The sequence below is a fragment of the Oncorhynchus tshawytscha genome, linkage group LG10 (genome assembly GCF_018296145.1).
Source record: "Oncorhynchus tshawytscha isolate Ot180627B linkage group LG10, Otsh_v2.0, whole genome shotgun sequence".
Classification (NCBI taxonomy): domain Eukaryota; kingdom Metazoa; phylum Chordata; class Actinopteri; order Salmoniformes; family Salmonidae; genus Oncorhynchus; species Oncorhynchus tshawytscha.
Window position 1 is genome coordinate 26,360,510 of NC_056438.1, and position 20,640 is coordinate 26,381,149.

General features: G+C 43.4%; 1 protein-coding gene across 3 annotated transcripts in view; it reads left to right on the forward strand.

Moving 5' to 3' along the window:
• LOC112260006 (B-cell scaffold protein with ankyrin repeats) overlaps nucleotides 1-19,877 on the forward strand; it is a 45,348-nt gene extending 25,471 nt beyond the window's left edge. For 2 of the 3 annotated variants that reach the window (XM_024434776.2, XM_024434777.2), the window contains exons 8-16: nucleotides 1,813-1,876; nucleotides 2,216-2,431; nucleotides 4,875-4,937; nucleotides 5,170-5,351; nucleotides 6,039-6,102; nucleotides 7,211-7,240; nucleotides 7,809-7,888; nucleotides 16,205-16,291; nucleotides 19,724-19,877. In XM_024434776.2, coding sequence (XP_024290544.1) covers nucleotides 1,813-1,876; nucleotides 2,216-2,431; nucleotides 4,875-4,937; nucleotides 5,170-5,351; nucleotides 6,039-6,102; nucleotides 7,211-7,240; nucleotides 7,809-7,888; nucleotides 16,205-16,291; nucleotides 19,724-19,735 — 798 coding nt within the window. In that variant the 3' untranslated portion in view covers nucleotides 19,736-19,877. Of the gene's footprint in view, nucleotides 1-1,812; nucleotides 1,877-2,215; nucleotides 2,432-4,874; nucleotides 4,938-5,169; nucleotides 5,352-6,038; nucleotides 6,103-7,210; nucleotides 7,241-7,808; nucleotides 7,889-9,008; nucleotides 9,230-16,204; nucleotides 16,292-19,723 lie in introns of those variants that run through there. The other variant, XM_024434778.2, reaches the window with a different exon arrangement.
• Nucleotides 19,878-20,640: the final 763 nt, after the last annotated feature.

Sequence of the window (20,640 nt, forward strand, 5' to 3'; positions counted from 1 at the left end):
ATTTAGCTGGCTTAATGGAACTTTAAAACGATTCATTAAAGCTGTGCATCCACAATTGTTAGTTATTTGGCACATGCACTCCTATTATACGTTAATGTGAAGTCAATAGCGTTCTATAAAGACGAGAGAGAAATGACACACTGATTGTATTGACTTGTCCTACAGAGCAAAGCAGTAATGATTTTTTTCCCCCCTCCTTTTAAAAACGTTTCAATTCTCCAGGGACTCCACTGATGTGTACCATGTTGACGGTCAAATTGCAGTAGAAGTCTTGTGTTTCCCCTTCGTTGGGTCTGTGATGCCCTTTGCATGCCAACTTGATTTGCATAAGCGAACTGTCAGACTGCAGGATTTGTACAGGATTTGCATAGCATTTGAATGAAACGGTCACCCTGTCTTCGTCAGGGAGTGACTGTGGTTCTTTCAGCTTTTGTTCAACAGGCGACAGGTCCAGCGCTGCTAAAACATGACCTATTAAAGTTAATATTATACATGATGTGTATAGCCAGGACAGTGAAGGACATTTTCTACATCTGATACAAAGTGCTCAGTGTTCGAGTGACGTTTCACAAGTCAGCAAGCAATGATGGCATGATATCAAACAGCTGGCTCAAGCGCTTAGTCCAAAAACACATATCTGAATAAGATAATAATTCCTCAATACTACAGTCTTCAAGTGGAAACATGTTTCGCTACTGTACAACATCAAAGCATCATTTATTTTAATTTTATTCTCTGTAGATTGTCCATGTTTAATGAGCTTGTTTTGTCAACTATCTGTTGAGCTTCCTGTCATTCTTGAATTAATATATTCATAACAGAAAATACATAATATGCAATATCAAGAAGTGTAATATTGAAATGGAGTGGCTGTGTTGCTTAGGAACAGCACATGGAAAATGCTTGGAGTTGAGTGCAACATTTTTTTTGTTATTGCTTTCCATGTTAATCATAAAAATATCTAATTCTGTATCGGTACTAGTATGATTCAGAACATTCCCACAACACGAGTCTCTGGTCTTGGTGAGCTACGATAACGGTTGTGCCGATTTGACTTCCATCCCAACACAAACACACTTGTTGACATTGACCGTTTGAATCAGGTGTGTTACAGTAGGTCTTTGGAAGATGTGCATTGATTTCAGGTCAAACAAGAACGAACGAATTAGCAAACCTTTTCCCTGTCGTAGTTGTTATCTAGTCCCACTCTTTTCCCTGTTCGACCTTAAGAAAATAAAACGATAACTTGCGAGCTGGGAAAATAAGCATCTTGTCTGAAGTGCATTCCGTCAATAGCACCTCTACTGGTTACCACAGGCAAAACAGTCAGCCCCTATCAAACGCTGAGCCTTGAATCGCCACTAAATAATATGTTTGAATGGATAGGGGTAGATTGTCTGTGATCGTTTGATTAGTCTGATTACCCCTCTGGCACTGAGTATGTTATTGGGCAGAGGGCCACAAACAACAGCCTGGTATTCTTAGCACTGTTTACTGTATTGAATCTTCTAGGGGATGTTTGTTTTGGGTCTCTCATCGAACCAGCACAGCATTTCATAATGTATCAGGACACACAAAGTAACAGAGGGGAAACACAAATTGTACTCCGCATTACTGTCAACGGAGGCAGTAGAGTAGAATCTGGAGGTGCTTACAGAGGAACGGGAGTGACATTTGACTATTTGAAATCTTGTTTTTCCATAACAAGGCGTCTTTGCACAAGGATTTCCTTGACATTGAAACCTGTGTTGTATTAATGTCATGCATTGCTGGCAGAGTGTAGTAATCAGTCTCCATGGTCTGTCGTTACAGAATATGTTCACCGTGGGCAAGGACAGTGATGACAGCAGTATCTATGAGATGATGTGCACAGCAGGTGAGTGGAGGAACGATGGTGAACATTGGATTGGATTGTTTAACCAGCTCAATGTGTGGCATGCCATCTTTGTTTTCATATTGTTCATTCAATAGCTTGTCATCCTATCAGGGGGTTGGTGATGGACCATAATGCGGTTTCTGATTTAGTATGACATCACGATTGCCACACTGGAAAGCAGGAATCCACAGCTACATTCAGTGGATGTAATTTGATGAAAATGGGATGCACCATACTGGATGGTTTGAGCTTGACCCTGACTCATGCAAGCTATTGCTTCTCTAGCAGTAGTATTCAACCCCATATTATGTATGAATATCGTTTATAAATATCTTACAGGGAATCCCAGTGCTCCAGACACTCAGAGAGAGGAGCAGGGAGAGGTGGGGGAGGATGAGGAGGACCTGTACGCACCGCTAGGTGTAAATGATGAAGAGTATGACACCATCTTCACCTCCAGCAGCGCCGTCGTTATTGCTAACAGACCACCGGCGCCCACACCCCGGCCCGAAACTACCCCCGTCAAAGAGGACAGCACCCCCTTTATAGCTCAAGGTAGGACTAGACCGATGAACACTGGGTTGTGTTCAATAGGCACGAAACAGGAGAAAACGGATTGAGATGGAGAAGATCCGACATTATCTTGTCCAATGAGAATGGTCATTGTCTTTTTCCGTTTCAAAACTTTGAACTACATGGTGCCCTACTGAACTTGACCTTGGGTTGCTGGTATGCTTATTCTGTGACTAGCGAGTATTGCACTTGAGCGATAGAAGATCTCAGCTAGTGCAATGCAACACGTTATTTTTGTAAACTTCAAGGGAAGTTGGTTGCTAGTTCCAGACAATTGGGTCTGATATGTACTAAATATTTCAAAGAAGTCTGGAGATTTCCTCAACCAAGAGGGGAATATGTAGCAGATGTGAAACTAGCATGTGAAGGCAGCTAAGACAAAGACAGAACTGACTGTTACAAATACACAGATCCAAATTCGCTGGCATGGGATTCTTAAATGTTCAATTTGAGCTGTGTAAATAATACAAGAGGATGAAGCTACTGATCTTAAGGGTTTATAAATAATTGATGTGTTCTTGATTTCTTTCTTTCTTGTCTTCCAAAAAGACTTTGCCTTTCTTTCCAGTTCCCTTTATCCTCTTTGAACTGTGGACTGGATCCTAAACTCTGTGCTTTGTGGGAAAAGTGATAACTTGGTTGGGGTTGGACAGGAGGAAATGTTATGTCTTGGTCATTAGTCTTTGTTGTGCACTGTAAGGGAGTCAGGCGGTGGCTGGTCCTCCAATCAACTATAAGGGTTATCTGTCCTACTTGGAGACTCTTGAAAACATGTGGTTCCATAAGCAACACTAACCGCCAATCTGCAGTAGAACAGGCCCAAAAGTATTTCTCTTGTTAACGAAATGTGATGTTATTGTGTGAACCACCACTTCTCCCCGATCTTTCAGCCCTACCCATAGATCCTGAAGCCTAGCAAAAGCAGATTACACTGCATCACAAACACCTCAATAACAGAAGCCCAACAACTGGGCCTGGGCCGCCATCTGCAACCAATCTGGGCCAGTCTCGGGCCAAGCCAGCAGCATCGGTCACTACACGTGTTTTCCATCGTTTGTGTCCTCCGACATGAGACAACACAGGATGGGAGAGAACGCGTAGGGGGATCAAGAGATTTCCACACATTAATACAGTGGAATTTTTCAACCATGCACTGATCATATTGCCTCCCTCCACTAATGAATGCATCACACACAATGACTTAAAGACATGTTCCGGTACTTTGGCGACTAAGAAAGTATTTGCTTAAACATCCGGCTTTTAGGCTGGATGTGTCACTGTGTAATTCATGCACGCATAATCTATGAGCAGAATTACTGCCTTACCTCAATGAGCCACGAAATCTCTAGTTTGAAAGTGTCTTTTTTTCTTGAAGCTGCGCCGTGCCATTTCCCTTACATTTCCTCCCACGTGGGCCAGCCCCCTGGCAAATTTTGAGTTCTAGCTTCAGCCCATCGCATTGAGTGAAAGAGACAGGTGACGTGATGTGATGTGATAGTGTACGCAATTTTCGGGGACCACTTTTGGCACGCGAGTGCTTACTTTCAGAACTACTGTATACAACGAAAAAGTAGACCAAATGACCAGAGAATCTCTTTAAAGAAAGTCCTGACTTAAAGAAACTGGAGGAGGGTTGGGACTTTTGCCTATTGCGTCAGTGCACTGCAACAGCTAGAAATAATAGACAGTTTCGATTTTTACCTGCAGTTATGACTGGTAAGATTATCGTAGTCCGTGTGTGGAGGAAGGATAGTGTATGAGGGAGTGTCGGTATTTAAAATGGCAACCTATTTCCTGAAGAAGTGCACAATATAGGAAATAGGTTACCATTTCAGTTGCAACCTATGAGTGTGTTAGTGGGTAGAGTACATGTTGGTATGTTTGTGTGTACAAGTGGATGGGTATATCTTCAGGAAGGAAATGAAGCTTTGAAATCTGAGGAGATGACTGGGCCAGAACCCTAAAGAGGCTCCGTTACCCATCACCCCTGTCAACACCATAAGTGCAGAGAAGTAACTCCCTCAGCAAAATAAAGCAACATATCATTCTAAGTACTTACTTGCCAAATCGATAGCGTTGAGTGTATATTTTAGTCTGATTCAATGCAGTTTCATGCATCTGTATGTCTTTTACCAAACCTTGGAAGGATATTTTATTTCAAATAAAATGTACATACTAGTATGTATTTTACTGTCATTCACTTTAGAGTAAATATTATAACGTATCACTTTTTATGCAGTTGTGCAGCCTATTTGTGTCCACTGACTCGTCTACATCTGTGCCGTTTGTTTGTAAATGGAGCCATCTTGTGGAATGGCGTGAAATAGTAGACTCGTTAAAGGTAGTGGAGAAAAACACAGCGTTAGTGTTTGTAGTGTCAGTTCATCACGTCTGTATTGTCTCTGACGGCAGTGTGTGTTTGCAGTGTTCCAGAAGAAGATGTCACAGAGCGATACTGAAACCCTGTATTCTCTACCCACTAAGCAAGGTAAGGCCAGGCAACAGTCAAAAGAGCATATTTCTGTAGGTCTGCATTGACGGTTGAATAGGTCAGTGATGCTAAGTATATGGAGCAATGTTAGTGCCATTAAAATGATAGAATTATCATTCCATAAGTATAATCCATTGACAATTTCTGTCAAACTGGAAAATGATTTGTTACTGTACGTCTGGCGGACAAGGATCGATTTTTGTCTCCTTGTCATTCTGTTATTCTGTAGCACGCGGGCGAGACAGCATCTCCTCCACGTACGACACATTTGTGCCCAACCAGCTGCCTGGGCTGGAGCAGCTGATTGAGCTGCAGGAGAAGGTGAAGAGAGGCTCTCTCAGTATGGACGAGGCTCTGGAGAGGTTCAGTGACTGGCAGAGGGTCCAGAAGGGAATGGACGCCATTCAACAGGTAATAATGCGGGGAAATGAGTCTGCTGTTTCAAGACCCTGCTCACTAGGAGCAGTGCCATCAACCTTAAAGGTAGACTCAGTAATATGACATCATTATTCAGCGTGACAAAGTCATACACAGCGGGCCAACTTCCCCGCTTCCAGACGTCAACAACGGGAGAATACAGGACTGCAACTATTGGCTCTTTCCAAAGTGGGCACGCCTTAGCCTGAAAGTCTGTCTGTTTGTGCTATAATACATCAAGCTAGCTTGCGCAAATTGTGAACTGTGAACATGACAGGTGACATAGGCTTTGAACACTACTCATTAATGAGTATATGGCATGTGTTATGTTGTGCATTATAAACCCGGGTAGTTTGGGTACTGGATGCTTATTGGCTGAGACAGCATTTCAGCCGTGTGTATATCAGACAATATACCATGGGAAAACTACTTGTTTACTGTTCTATTTATGTTGGTAACCAGTTTATAATAGCAATAAGGCACCTTGGGTTTGCGGTATATGGCCAGTATACCACGGCTAAGGGCTGTTCTTACACACGACACGAACGAGAGTGCCTGGATTCAGCCCTTAGCCATTGTATATTGGCCATATACCACAAACCCCTGAGGTGCCTTATTGCTTAACTATGCCTTGTTGTATTATTACATGGCTGCTGTGTCTAATGTATTGTAACTCCACAGGAGAAACTACGCCAGCTGAGGGCGAGTATCATCAACAACCGAGAGGACGATGAAAGTGTCTATGGTAACCGTTTTCTACACTGAGTATACAAAACATTAAGAACACCTGCTCTTTCCATGACAGACTGACCAGGTGAATCCTGTAGAAGCTATGATCCCTTATTGATGTCACTTGTTAAATCCACTTTAATCAGTGTAGATGAAGGGAAGGAGGCAGGTTAAAGAATGATTTTTAAGCCTTGAGACAACTGAGACATGGATTGTGTGTGTCTGTCATTCAGACTGGGAATGGACAAGACAAAGATTGAAGTGCCTTTTAAACGGGGTATGGTAGTAGGTGCCAGGTGCACCGGTTTGTGTCAAGAACTGGATTTTTCACACGCAACAGCTTCCCGTGTGTCTCAAGAAGGATCCGCCACCCAAAGGACATCCAGCCACAACTGGGAAGCATCGGAGTCAACATGCGCCAGCATCTCTATGGAACAGTTTTGAGACCTTGTAAGGTCCATACCCCAACAAATTGAGGCTGTTCTTTGGTAAAAAAATAGAGGGGGGGTTTACGCATAATTAAGATGTTCCTAATGTTTGGTGTATTCAGTGTAGACATAATTCTGACTGTAACGTTCCAAGCAGATTTCCTTTTTTGATGAGAAGAGCAAAGATTGCCAAAGCAATCCCCACTTGGGGGATAGATACTGTATGGGATCATTACCTTGACTTCTAGCAATGAGCTTACAGTTTACATAAGCCGTTGGAACAACATATATCAAGGGATCTGACATCATTTTGACACAAACAGTTGCTTAGTTAAGCTAGTTGGCAAGCTAGCTAGTTAACTGTTTGTGGCCTGAGTTGCAATATTATGCAAGAGCTATGAAGGCCACCTGCGTTAGAGATGTCTCTGCAAGTCCTGCAGAAGATTGGGCAGTCCTTACACTTCTAATTGAAGTCCCATTGGGTACACATCAAATGACGCCACCCTTTGTAATAGAAAGAGTTTGTGGTTGTAATTCCCACAGCTCATCTTGATGATGGTGTTTCGTCTCCAAATGAGAGTCTTGGCAGAGTTAATTTTTACATCTCTTGATAAAGGTGACATTGCTGAAAGAGAGTAGTGAGCCACATGCAGTACAGTAACACAGGCTTAACAACCCTTTCTCTTCTCTCTCCAGATAAAATCAACATCATCCATCACACACCCAGTAAGTCCTTGAAGATCCTTCGTATTCAGAGAGCGCGAGAGACTGGTGTCTTCTGTTTGTCTTTTCATCCCCTGCCTCAGTTTCTCCAGTCGTGAAATGTTTGTCCCAAAGGAACAGTTGGCTAGATAAACTCTTCTGAACAGTTTGCTCAGAAGACTGTGAAGTCCCCAAGGCTGTGGCTTTGATGTTCTAGGTTCCATATTGCTTGAGATCTATTTATTTGCTGTGGTTGCTATGGTCTGTCTAAGTATACCACCACTAGTAAGTAGTTCAGTCTTAAAAGCTCATTTATAACATGTGGTTTATAATTGCCTTCTGATGCCCTCCATGTTCTGTAATCACCGTGAGTGCAAATATAAACTGATCAGCTTGTGAGAAGGCTGGGTAATGTTCAGTGGGCACAAAATGGGAGAAAACATTTTGAAACTGAGTGAAACGGGGGATGCACTTCACCACACTACCATCATTTGTTTTCTACATTGTGCCTTACTGAACGCGACCCTGGTGTTTTGAAAGTCTGACAGTGGACTTAATATGACGTCCCTGTTGACTTCTTTCCCTTGGTTAGATGTGACTGTGAATGACTGTCGCAGAGGAAGCCAGCCGGTGGAGACGGACTTTTACAGCAAACCACTTAAAGGACAACATGTAAGTATATCATGTGTTTGTATAGGCTCTGGACAAAAGTAGTCCACTATGTAGGAAATAGGATGTCATTTGGGAGTCCATACAGTCCATGTGTTTACGTCTGTGTTGAAAATCCAACATGTCCGATCTCAGGCTGTGCCACAGCCATCCGTGACCTGGAGTCCCATAGGGCGGCTCACAATTTGCCCAGCGTCGCCCTGGTTAGGGGAGGGTTTGACCGGAGGGATTCCCTTGGCTCACCGCGCTCTAGCGACTCCTTGTGGCGAGCCGGGGGTCTGCACGCTGTCTTCAGTCGTCTGTTGAACTGTTTTTACTCCGACAGATTGGTGCGGCTGGCTTCCTGGTTAAGTGAGCAGGTGTTAAGAAGCAGCGCGGCCTCCCAAGCCCATTGGGAGTTGCAGCGATGAGACAAGATCGTAACTACCAATTGGATATCACGAAATTGGGGAGAAAAGAGGGTGAAATTACAAAGGCATATATAAAACTTAGATACAATTTAAACATGTCACCATGAGATTTGATTATATATTTTGAGTTCTTGTTGATAGAAATATGGTTAGCCATGGCTTTCATCTTTAAAAAATGACTGATTTAACTATCAACAAGAACTAAAACAGCTTTAGTAATTCATATGCTTACTTACCTTCACCATTTGTCTGCTTTCCAGAAGAAATTTGACTGAAAAGCAAATGTACAACACTTGGACCTCAGAAATATGGTTAGCCATGGCTTTCATCTTTAAAAAAATGGCTGATTTAACTAAGGTCCAAGTATTGTACATTTGCTTTTCTGTCAAATTTCACCTGGAAAGCAGACAAACGGTGAAGTTAAGTAAGCATATGAATTACTAAAGCTGTTGCAGTGTGTCACCTTTATTTAACTAGGCACGTCAGTTAAGAACAAATTCTTATTTACAATGATGGCCTACCCCGGCCAAACCCAGACGACGCTGGGCCAATTGTTCGCAGCCATATGGGACTCCCAATCACAGCCAAATGTGATATAGCCTGGATTCGAACCAGGGACTGTAGTGACACCTAGTAGTAATACAATTTCAAAATAATGGCTTCATTAATTTATTCACATGATTTTATTTTAACAATTTTCCATACTCTTATAGGTGCCATCAAACAAGAAACAAGACATTTAAGTTATTTGTCTTGATCTCATCCATTCTGAAGAACCAAGCACTTCTAGATAGAAATGAATATGTCTGTGTCCCGCATCCCTATAAGATATCAATACATGGTAAATGTAACGTGATAAAGATGGCCATATCCGTTATATGACTATGTTCATTAAGTTATTTTTTTAATTAAATCATTTTATTTCACAACGTCATGCAATTGTATCTGGGGTGTATAACTCATACAGTCTGTGGTTATACTGTAGGGGTATGGGGTAAGTCATTTCCTCATTCTGTCTGTGTTACATACATACTAAATGAACACAACTCACCTACATAATATACAGTACTATACAGTTTGCTCAGGATTTGTACCTGATTAATCGAATCTTCTCGTTCGATGGTTGGGATCAGTTGAATGGGTTGTGATTGGTCTGCAGGGCATAATAGTTCATCAGAAGTCCTACTCTGCCCTCTAGTGGACAAGGAAAAACCCTACACCTTAAGACTGTTGACCTCAACTCCTGAGGCATTTCTAAGAGATATTCTTCAAGGTTCTATGTGTATCATGAGTATGACAGTACATATCACAAAGTGAGCCTATATGCTCATGTGATCTGGTTCCTCTACTCTGATTCTTGTGCAGGTTGAACACAAATTTATTAATGCAGAAATAGGCAACAGTAACGATCACATAAAACATGTAGTCATTCATTTGCAGCAGGGTGAAGTTGCCCCAAGATGCTGATCTTGGGTCAGTTTTCCATTTCTCCAAATAATGGTTAAGGTTTTGGGGGAGGGGAAACTGATCTAAGATCTGTACCTAGAGGAAACGTCACCCCAAAGTCATTCATCCACACAAGGAGATAAACCGCCTCCATTCAGCTGCTTGCAGTACAGGAATCTGCCTTCAGAGGGCAGCATCACAAAGCAGTGATGTACAGGTTTATCACTGGTCCAAGACTATGATTGAATATAATTCATGTTAGTTGTAGATGTTTGGGGCGGGTAATCTGATCAACCTCGGAGCCATATAAGATTTTAAGGATTTTATTATTGTATGTGATGGTGACTATTGACAGAAAACAACGGACGTTGTTGTACCAAAGCACTGGTTCATTATCACTTCCACACAATATAGCAGCCAGAATGGGTCTAAGAAAAAATGTCTTTGTAGGGAATTTGACTAATACTGGGCAAAACACAAACCTCAAGCTTGGGCCGAATTTATCAGGGAACAAGGTGTAACGTTCAGATAGAAATGTAATATATAGAACAAACATGTCCCTCTGACATGTAGAATAAGGAGTCGCGTATGTTCCATTCATTGCATTTCCATTACAACGTTCCACAACGGTTGTCTGCTGAATTAGATTCCCTTGTCTAGAAACCCTGGCATCAGTCAGAGCTGTTTTGCCAACCAAGCAGCTGGGTACACGCTGGGTGCCATTCTCCTGATCAACCATGCTCTTTGTGAATAATATGTATTAAAGCCCATCATTCCTTCTTGGTCCTGCCAGTTAGCCCTTTGGAGATAATCCGGCTCAGGCTGCAGAACCGCGTGGAATCGGAGGCATATGTTTGTCTGTCACCTGCTGAGCATAGTTCATTCGGTCTTCCCTGTCAGGGCATGGTGGTGGAGATGGCCATGGTTCATCATGCATAAATGTTTCATGCTGCACAGCTAGGAAAGAGGAAACTTCTTCTTGCGGAAATTGGAAGCTTCTTCCAGGAGCAGGCTAGCTTGTGTTCTGTCAATGTCTTTCATTTTGTTTATGTGACAGTGTTTTGATCGCTAATAATACAAAATGTTGTCGCACCTCATTTTTACCCGTAAACTTTAGCCTGAATAGGGTGAGACTTTTAGCGCACACACACTTTCCTGTGACTGTTACTCCCCCTTGGGGTTGTTTCTCTGGGCCATGGCAGGATTAAAGCTGAGGATTGAGCACAGCTGCAACCCTGATAAAAATCTTGCAATTTCACAGTCAGTGGCATTCTTTCATCCCCTAATCCACACAACACATACGGCATACATGAACCCCTTACCAGGAAGAGAACAAGCTGCTCTGAGCGGCATCTCCGGTTCGGGGTGACGCCTTTGATTTGGGATAGAGCTGTGGAGCAACCCCCAGCCACCGTAAATTGAAGAGACTTAAGTCAGGAGGTGTGCTGTTTATTTGGGCGTCTTGAAATAGTAGGTGTCCGGGCCCCAGATGTGTACAACTGAAGAGTCGTGTGTCTATGTCGCTGTCCGGACCAGGTGTAGACTACTGTAATTAGGTTGGATGTGAATCGTATTGGGTTTCATGACAGCTGCAGAGACTTATCTGGCTTTAGAATGTGTTTTTTTTTTTTCAACCTCATTGACAATTTGGAATGATCTTTTGAGCTACACTACCTTGCTGGGGGTCAACGGCTAGATCCCTGCCTTTCTGAATCCCCACCACCAAGCAGCCCTTTGTATTATGCCAACTCTCCCTTGTCTCTAGGGCATGGTTCATCCCTGGCAGACACAGTGACATCCATCTGCCAAAGGGCACAGGTACATAGTCATGTGCCATTGTCCTGCCACCGTCTGCTTGATCAGGGGCCTCTAGGCTCGACGCTCCGTAAGGGGCCCCAGGGGTCTCACACCAGCCCCACCAGCGGCTCTCTCTTTTGAGGCTTTGGACAGATTAATAGTTCCTCCTCTGCTGAGGCCTTTTGTGAAGCAGCGCCCAGGCGTGTTCAAGCTGTTGGAGTAGCGGGGAGGCCAGGGGTGGATGGGACGGGCCTGGTGACGAGACGGGTTGGCTAATTCCACTACAGGTCAGCTCATCTGAGGCGGCCGGCTCTGCATTTTCAATGAAGTGGAAAGGTCACATCCGCACTGCCTGACACTGGGGAGGAAGAGCTCAAAATGTTGCATTGACAGGATAATTAGGTTAGTAATTCTGCTATCGCAAGGAAGGAATGCATTGACGTCTCATATATGCTTCTCACAAGCATTAGCAGGGTTCTCTATAAGAACTACGTTATTTATTCTTCCACACGTACAATAATGCATTGACTCAATGTCCAACTAGTCGTGTGCAAGATGGTGGCCCATGTGGTGATTATGGTGATTTCTCAATCACATTGAGGGTGGGAATTATGTGGTAGAAAAACAACTTCAAATGCAATGGACTTTATATGGATCATTTTGAATGTGTGTTGTTGATTTAGGTTTATCTTTGGATGCCCGGATTTCTGCCCAGGCCCTGGTTTGGACTTGGGTGTTATTTGCACACACCAGACCACAGCTGAACAATCAAATAGATAAGCCACCACACACACAAGCACACACACATAATGATGTTTGCCAGCATCGCAATCAGGATTAAAGGGTCACTTATATGACTAACAACATTCTGGAGATTTTCTCATAGGCCTATATGTAGAATGTATTTGCCCATAGGCCTATGCAGACTGCATTTTAACCAGGGGGAGCACTGTGTACCCACAAACTCATCACCAAGGTGAGCAATTAGTATTGTGGTTGGTCTCTGAAGCATCAGTTGTATATAATTTTGTGGCCTGAAGCAATCTATCAACCCCCCCCCCACACACACACACACACATAGCACTCGACACACTCATCCCACAATTACAGAATCAAGCCAGGAATCCATCCAAAGGGAACTTCTAACAAAAAAAGGGGGCTGGGTATTTCTATCCAGGGGACTTTCTGCTTGGAAAACTATTTTAATGACTTTCTTCATTCCGATTATCATTGGATTCCAGCTGAATCACTTGCTCTGGCGCCCCCTGGAAGTTCCAAGTTCCAGCGTGTGAGGAAATCATCCAATTGCAGCCTTTGCCTGGAGTTGCACGGAGGCCATTTTGTAATCAAAAGCTACTGGTAAGATTTCGGTCAGTGCTATGCGGAATCCTTAGGATGTCCCTACACTGAGCCCTATCCATAAGCTTAACCTTAACCCTTCATTTAAAATGTCAACTTCAATGGGGTAGGGACGTCCCAAGGATCCCACATAGCACGGACCATAAGATTTCCTGCTCCTCTGCCGAAAGGTGGAATATCTAACTAAATTGAACTAAAACACGATAAACAAATGGAGGAGAAGGGCTATCCAAAGAGGAAAGTGGCTGTGAATAAACATGACTATTGGAGACAGAGGCCATGTTTGAGAGCATCAAAACAGTAATGTATCATTGGTAAATTGTGACTGACTGACTGATCTACAAATAATAATGAGTCGTTATTTATGATGCAAGGTTATTTGTAGAACAGTCAGTCTGCAGTCGTCTGCATTGTCGGTGAGAATGTCGAACAAGCCCAGAGAGAAGATGGTATACCGCTGATTGTCAAGCAGACAAGAATGCCTATTTCTTGTTGTTGACATCCACTAGTGGCGGTTCGGTTGATAATCAACAGACTGGCGGATGGATACAGATCTAGATCTGATGAACAATGGCTCAAGGGATACTTCTCATCAGCGCTTTCTATGTTCAGCGATGAACTTCAGAGATATGTTCATAAAACGCTTATCAGATTGACGCGTATCTTCACTCTGACTACCGAGAAAGCTTAAGTACCTTTGATGAGATCAGCTTTTCGGGGGGCGAGCTCTACGCTCACTCCTATCACCCGTAGCGCCAAAAACCAGTGTAATTATGTTCTGTCCCATATGTGAATTATTATTAATGGTGATTAATTTAATACACTTCCTTTGCCAATTTCCTAAATTAAAAAAATACTGTTGAGAATTTCTACTTCACAACCACAGCCCCCCTCTCCCTCATCTACCAGTTTCCCAGTCATTGCCATGGCAACTTCCAATCAGTGAAGGATTGGCAGAGCCTGCTAGGCTGTGTGTTTGGCGCGTGCCTCAGAGTGGTGCAGGTGGAGCGCATATGGAACAGTGCCCTTCCCCCCATGCCTACCACCTCCCCCTCCCCCAAAAAACTTGCCTGCCTGGATGTGCCAGCAGTGCCCGTTTTTAATCCCACAGTTACCTTAGTGATCTCCTGATGGAAACGTGGCACTGCAATCACAAAGCCAGGGCCTAGCTTCTGCATGCTGTTATGGCTGCCAGGACCCGCTTCAATATGCCAAGATGGAGGCCTGCTATTTTCGTTGTTTTTTTTTAATGTTTCTGGATTTGTGGATTGATGTGGATTTGGACGTTTCTCGTGCTGTTTTCATTTCCTGGTGGCTGTCACAGTTCCTACAGTTTGTGATGTCCCTAGTGCAACATATTCCAAGGTTTGATTCCTGGTTGTTTGAATCCATTGAGACCCTGTTGTCATGCTCCCTATAGTCCCTAGTGGTGCATTTTCAAAGGGGCCAAAGTGACCTATCATGGAGTACTTTACATGTAACAAAGTGAAAACGGCTCCACCTTACCTAGATATGCATATGCACACTGTAACATCTTATTACATTTCACCGCAGCTCTTTAGAGAGTTGTATGTGTGGGCATATATTGAGCTGCATAATGCGACTTCCCATGGCTTGTAATTGGGGGGCGGTAATGTTATGGAAATCACAACCACGTGCAGCAAATAAATCAATCATCCAAGGGGCCTTATCTACCACTGCACATTGGAGCAGTCAGCTCTAGTCAGGCCCTATGTAGGTTAATTAAAGCCCAATAGCCAATAGTAGAAGACATGGCAACCGTCCTGATTCCTGTCTATGTTTAAGCCTTCTCCAGACCTGCTGGGCAGGGGCTTTGGTTAGCTTCGTTAGCTGATAAATGGATCACCGTTGGCCCCCAGATTCTATTGGTGTGTGTGTCAAGTAATGCTACATGTAATTGCTGGATATCCTTCAAAGCGAAATGCTGTTTCTTTGCACTTATCAGAATTTCACAACTCACTCACGACTGGATTTGAAACAAATCAATTAAGATATAATTATGACTATGTTATCAAGTCCTTTGGTAGGTACCCTTCAAGTAAAGTGTAACCACCTCAGGGAATATCTGTAGGTTTAGCTAGCCTATGGGTGTTTTCAGTAGTGGACAGTAGAAAAAAAATAGGAACTACTATTCCTAACAAACACCTTCCAGAAGGATCGGAGAGGTGTCTCCACGTTATGACGTCCAGCTCACAACCATAACAACTGCATCTCATCATCTATGCAGTTTCCATAGAGGCAGTGGCAACCATAACCACAATCTTTACATCCCATCCAACACACACACACACACACACACACACCAATAATAGGTGGCTCACTAACAAAAGGCACGGGACCCCCTCTTTCTCTCTCTCTCTCTCAAGCCAACGCCTCCCATTCACGTTGCCATATTGGATGGCAGATGTCTTGGCGAACCTGTGAACGTTGCCAGATCTATACGGCCCATGAAGGCATTATAATGATGGGCAGAGGTCCGATCTACTGGGAGCCACAGTCTATTTCAATAAGTCTATTAAAATGAGGAGATGTGTAGTGAGGGATAGTATTGTAAAAGGCCTATATTGGAACAGACTCACTCGCAGTGGAAAGAGATGATAACAGCGGAACACTCAGCTGATAAGGTCTTATCATGGATGTGTAGGTATATGTGTCTCCTGGAACTGTTTTAGCCCGCTGAGCTAAAGCCTAATCATTTGCTTGCGGGAGCTAACGCAAGTCTTCGGGTCTCAGGCAAGGTTACTCATCGCGTTAGTACTCCAGCTCTGTTATACTTCAGCCCGCTTTGACCCCATGTGTTACTCATAGCATCATACTGGTCTGTGAAACAGGATTTCATGGTTAAAGATTCATATATAAACATTTAAAAAAGGTCATTAAATGTTGTCATTCAAACAGGATTTGTTTGACAGCTGGCATACGGACATGAATGATAAAATTGGCAATATACTGGTGTGATTTATAGCATAACTATTTTTGCAAAGACAATGTAAAGAAACTGGGCTGCTTCTTGCTGTGCAATATGAGGTAGTATTCACATGTACCTTTCAGAAATGAAATGAAATCCCACTTGATGAAAGATGATGATAAACCAGACACATACTGTATGTCCACGTATGGAGAGCTCAGTGTTATTGGCAGGCTGTGTTTCATCAGGTCGGATAACATATGCTAGGAACTCAGGAGGCTGTTGGGGAGGGGATCTTTAGGACTTTTGAAGTGAATGCCACATTAAACAGAAACAAACACAGTTGTGATGTAAAGATGCCTTCTCTCTTGTTCAAAGGGATTGGATGGAACAGCTCCAGGGAGGGAGGAACTTCAAGCGGATGACCCCAGATCCGTGGCTCCATTTCCCCCACTACCTTCTGCCGTGAGTCCCTGCCGCCGTATGCTGTGGTTCTCAAAGACGGGCAGGCCTGTGCCATCTGGCCCTCCTTTTCTGATTCCCAGAACACATATTGGGAATCCTAACTACCCACCCCCCTCAAACGCACAGGCATACACACACACACACACACACACACACACACACACACACCGTCCTCCAGCTATCTCTCTCTTCAAGCTGTCTCTATGCCTTAATGTGTGTGTGTGTGTGTGTGTTTGGTTTTGTTATCCTTGTGGGGACCAGAAGTTCTCCTAATCTTGGTTCATAGAACCAGGGTTAGGTCCATAAGCTCCAGTAGCCGCTAGATGTGGTTGTAATAAACAGAGCAGTTTCTGTTTTCTTCTGACAAATGTAGCTCTATCTTCTGAACCATTTAAGTATGACTCCCAGGAAAATGTACAGTACATTCGGAAAGAATTCAGACTTTTTCCACATATTCTAAAATGGATTAGACTTTTTTTTCCTTCATTAGAATACCCCATAAAGACAAAGCAAAATCAGGTTGAAATATCACAATCACGTAAGTTTTCAGACCCTTTACTCAGTACTTTGTTGAAGCACCTTTTGCAGCGATTACAGCCTCGAGTCTTCTTGGGTATGACGTTACAAGCTTGGCACACCTGTATTTGGGGAGTTTCTCCCATTCTTCTCTGCATATCCTCTGGAGCTCTGTCAGATTGGATGGGGAGCGTCGCTGCACAGCTATTTTCAGGTCTCACCAGAGATGTTCGATCGGATTCAAATCCGGGAAGGTGAACCTTCGCCCCAGTCTGAGGTCCTGAGTGGTCTGAAGCAGGTTTTCATCAAGGATCTCTCTGTTCTTTGCTCTGTTCATCTTTCCCTCGATCCTGACTAGTCTCGCAGTCCCTGCTGCTGAAAACCATCCCCACAGCATGATGCTGCCACCACCATGCTTCACCGTAGGGATGGTGCAAGGTTTCTTCCAGACGTGACACTTGGCATTCAGGCCAAAGAGTTAAATCTTGGTTTCATCAGACCAGAGAATCTTGTTTCTCATGGTCTGAGAGTCTTTTAGCTGCCTTTTTGGCAAACTCCAAGTGTTCTGTCATGTGCCTTTTACTGAGGCTTCCGTCTGGCCACTCTACCATAAAGGCCTGACTGGTGGAGTGTTGCAAAGATGCTTGTCCTTCTGGAAGATTTTCCCATCTCCACAGAGGAACTCTGGATCTCTGTCAGAGTAACCATCGGGTTCTAGGTCACCTCCCTGGCCAAGACCCTTTTCCCCTGATTTCTCAGTTTGGCTGGGTGGCCAGCTCTAGGAATCTGGGTGATTCCAAAATTCTTCTATTTAGGAATGATGGAGTCCACTGTGTCCTTTCAATACAGACATTGTTTTGGTACCCTTCCCCAGATCTGTGCCTCGACACGACCCTGTTTCCGAGCTCTACGGGCAATTCCTTCGACCTCGTAGCTTGGGTTTTCAAATCAAATCCAACCAAATTGTATTGGTCACATACACATGGTTAGCAGATGTTATTAATGCGAGTGTAGTGAAATGCTTGTGCTTCCAGTTCCGGCAGTGCAGTAATATCTTATCAAGTAATCTAATAATTCCACAACAACTACCTTATACACACAAATCTAAAGGGATGGAATAAGAATATGTAAATATATGGATGAGCAATGACCGAGCGGCGTAGGCAAGATGCAGTAGATGGTATAAAATACAGTATATACATACAGTATGAGACAAGTAATGTAAGATATGTAAACATTATTTAAAGTGACTAGTGATCCATTTCTTAAAGTGGCCAATGATTCGAGTCTGTATGTAGGCAGTAGCCTCTCTGTGCTAGTGATGGCTGTTTAACAGTCCGATGGCCTTGAGATAGAAGCTGTTTTTCAGTTTCTTGGGTCCCAGCTTTGATGCACCTGTACTGACCTCGCCTTCTGGATGGTAGCGGGGTGAACAGGCAGTGGCTCGGGTTGTTGTTGTCCTTGATGATCATTTTGGCCTTCCTGTGACATCAGGTGTTGTAGGTGTCCTGGAGGGCAGGTAGTTTGCCCCCGGTGATGCGTTGTGTTTTTGCTCTGACATGCACAGTCAACTGTGGGACCTTATTAAGACAGGTGTGTGCCTTTCCAAATCATGTCCAATCAATTGAATTTACCACAGGTGGTCTCCAATCAAGTTGTAGAAACATCTCAAGGGTGATCAAAGGAAACAGGATGCACCTGAGTTCAATTTTGAGTCTCATAGCAAAGGGTCTGAATACTTATGTAAAGGTATATCTGTTTTTTATTTTTAATACATTTGACAAAATTTCTAAAAACCTGTTTTTGCTTTGTCATTATGAGGTATTGTGTGTAGATTGATGAGGAAACATAATCATTTAATCCATTTTAGAATAAGGCTGTGTAACAAAATGTGGGAAAATTAAAGGGGTCTGAATACTTTCCGAATGCACTGCATATCTTCTGTTTCCCTCTACAATGCCCACAAGCCACTAACAGATTGGCACTAAATCAGATTAGGGGAAAAAGATCATCAATGACGATGCTCTTTCCTACGCAGAAGATCACACAAAATTATTTCCTGATGATCTTCTGAACGTCCCAATACCTTTCTGATGCATTTCTGTCACTTCAAACCATACCTTCCTCAGACTGAAATACTGTCAAAAGTCCTGTCAGACTGATTTGTAACAGTCTGTCATAGCCCCAATTGTAAAAAAGTAAACACTGACTGTTGATTTATACATACCTTCTTGACATGGTGGGTTCACAAAACAAAATACGTTATCAAAATGGGGTCACGGGCCAAAAAAGTTTGGCAACCCCTGGGTTAGATTTAAGGGTTAAGATTTAGGGTGGCAGGTAGCCTAGCGGTTTGGTGTTATGTCAGTAACTGAAAGATCGCTGGTTTGAATCCCCCAGCCCTTCAGCAAGGAACTTAACCCTAGTTGTTCTGGTAAATCACTCTGGACAAGATCTACTAAATTACCAAATTGTTAGGCATTAGGTTTATGGACAATAGGATTTTGAACGGGAATCAATTGTTTGGTCCCCACAAGGATGGTAAAACATACATGTTTGTGTGTAAACTCAAGCAGGGGAGCTCGCTCGCTAAGCGATCCCAGTTGCCCTTTGTCTAATCGCTTACTGATTGATATCCAGTAGGAGACCTTTGGAGTGTTGAGGAAACCACATACAGTTATTGAGATGAAGGATCCACCGCTGAGGAATATCCTCAGTTGTGTGGCCTCGGGTCACCCACCTTATCATTTGACTGATCGAAATCGCTTCCTGACAACATTGTATATGAACGTTTTGGCGTATGTTTGTAAGTGGGAAAACTCTAATACACTGTAATCAGTCATATGTCTTATGATTGATATGTCTTCCTTTGTCTCTCTCCCCTTCTTCTTCTTTCTCTCCTCTTCTCCAACTCAGCTGGGCAGATGACTCCTTAATAATCCGAGAGTAAAAGTGAACTGAGAATGGCTGAGAATCAAAAGCATGGGAAGTGGTGGCTTGCCATTCATCCAGCCCCCAGCGCAACACAAACCAGATTGGACAGTGCCCGTCACCGAGTGACATCTCCAGACAGCCCCCCCCACCCCACCCCACCCCACCCCAGAGCCAGAGGAAGATGAAAGGTACGGCCATGGGGAGACAGGTTGCGCCAAACAACACCAGATCGGATCTGATGAACAACTGCACGGGGAAGAAATCAAAGTGGCTGGAGCATGTGGCGGGAGGCGTCTGGTGTTTTAGTTGAACAGACGCTGTTGAAGATAGGCTTCTGTTGGGCCTAAGAGGAGAGATGTTGGGGGATGCAGGGTAGATCACTACTGTAAGTAGCCTAAAAATAAACAGATTGAAATATGAACAGAAGTGTGTTGATCAGGTGGGTCATATAATCATATAATGTGCCATAAATAATGTCATTTTTAGCAATACTATTTTGTTATGGTTTTTGTTTATCTTTTGTTTAATGTACTGTATATCACTAATAGGTACATTCAGCGTGTGTTCATGAAGCATACTGTATGCATTATGTACATTTGATACAAGACAAAACTGAGGCACTTTGGATATTCAGATCCACTTGTGCTAGAGGAACATGCCAACTCCTCCTTACTTGGATTTTACATTTGGTACGACTTCCTCCTGGAGAAGCAGTGAGACTCTGATACTCTAATCGCAGCACGCCAGCGTTCACTCAATGTCACCGGCCAGTGAGCTGCAACCAGGCGCCCATTGGGCCCATCCCGCTTCTGGCACCACACTAGAAACATCCAGCACTGTGTGTGATGGTTTGGTGCTTGCTGTTGCTAGGCTACAGTCGACAGAATCAAATTCAGGTA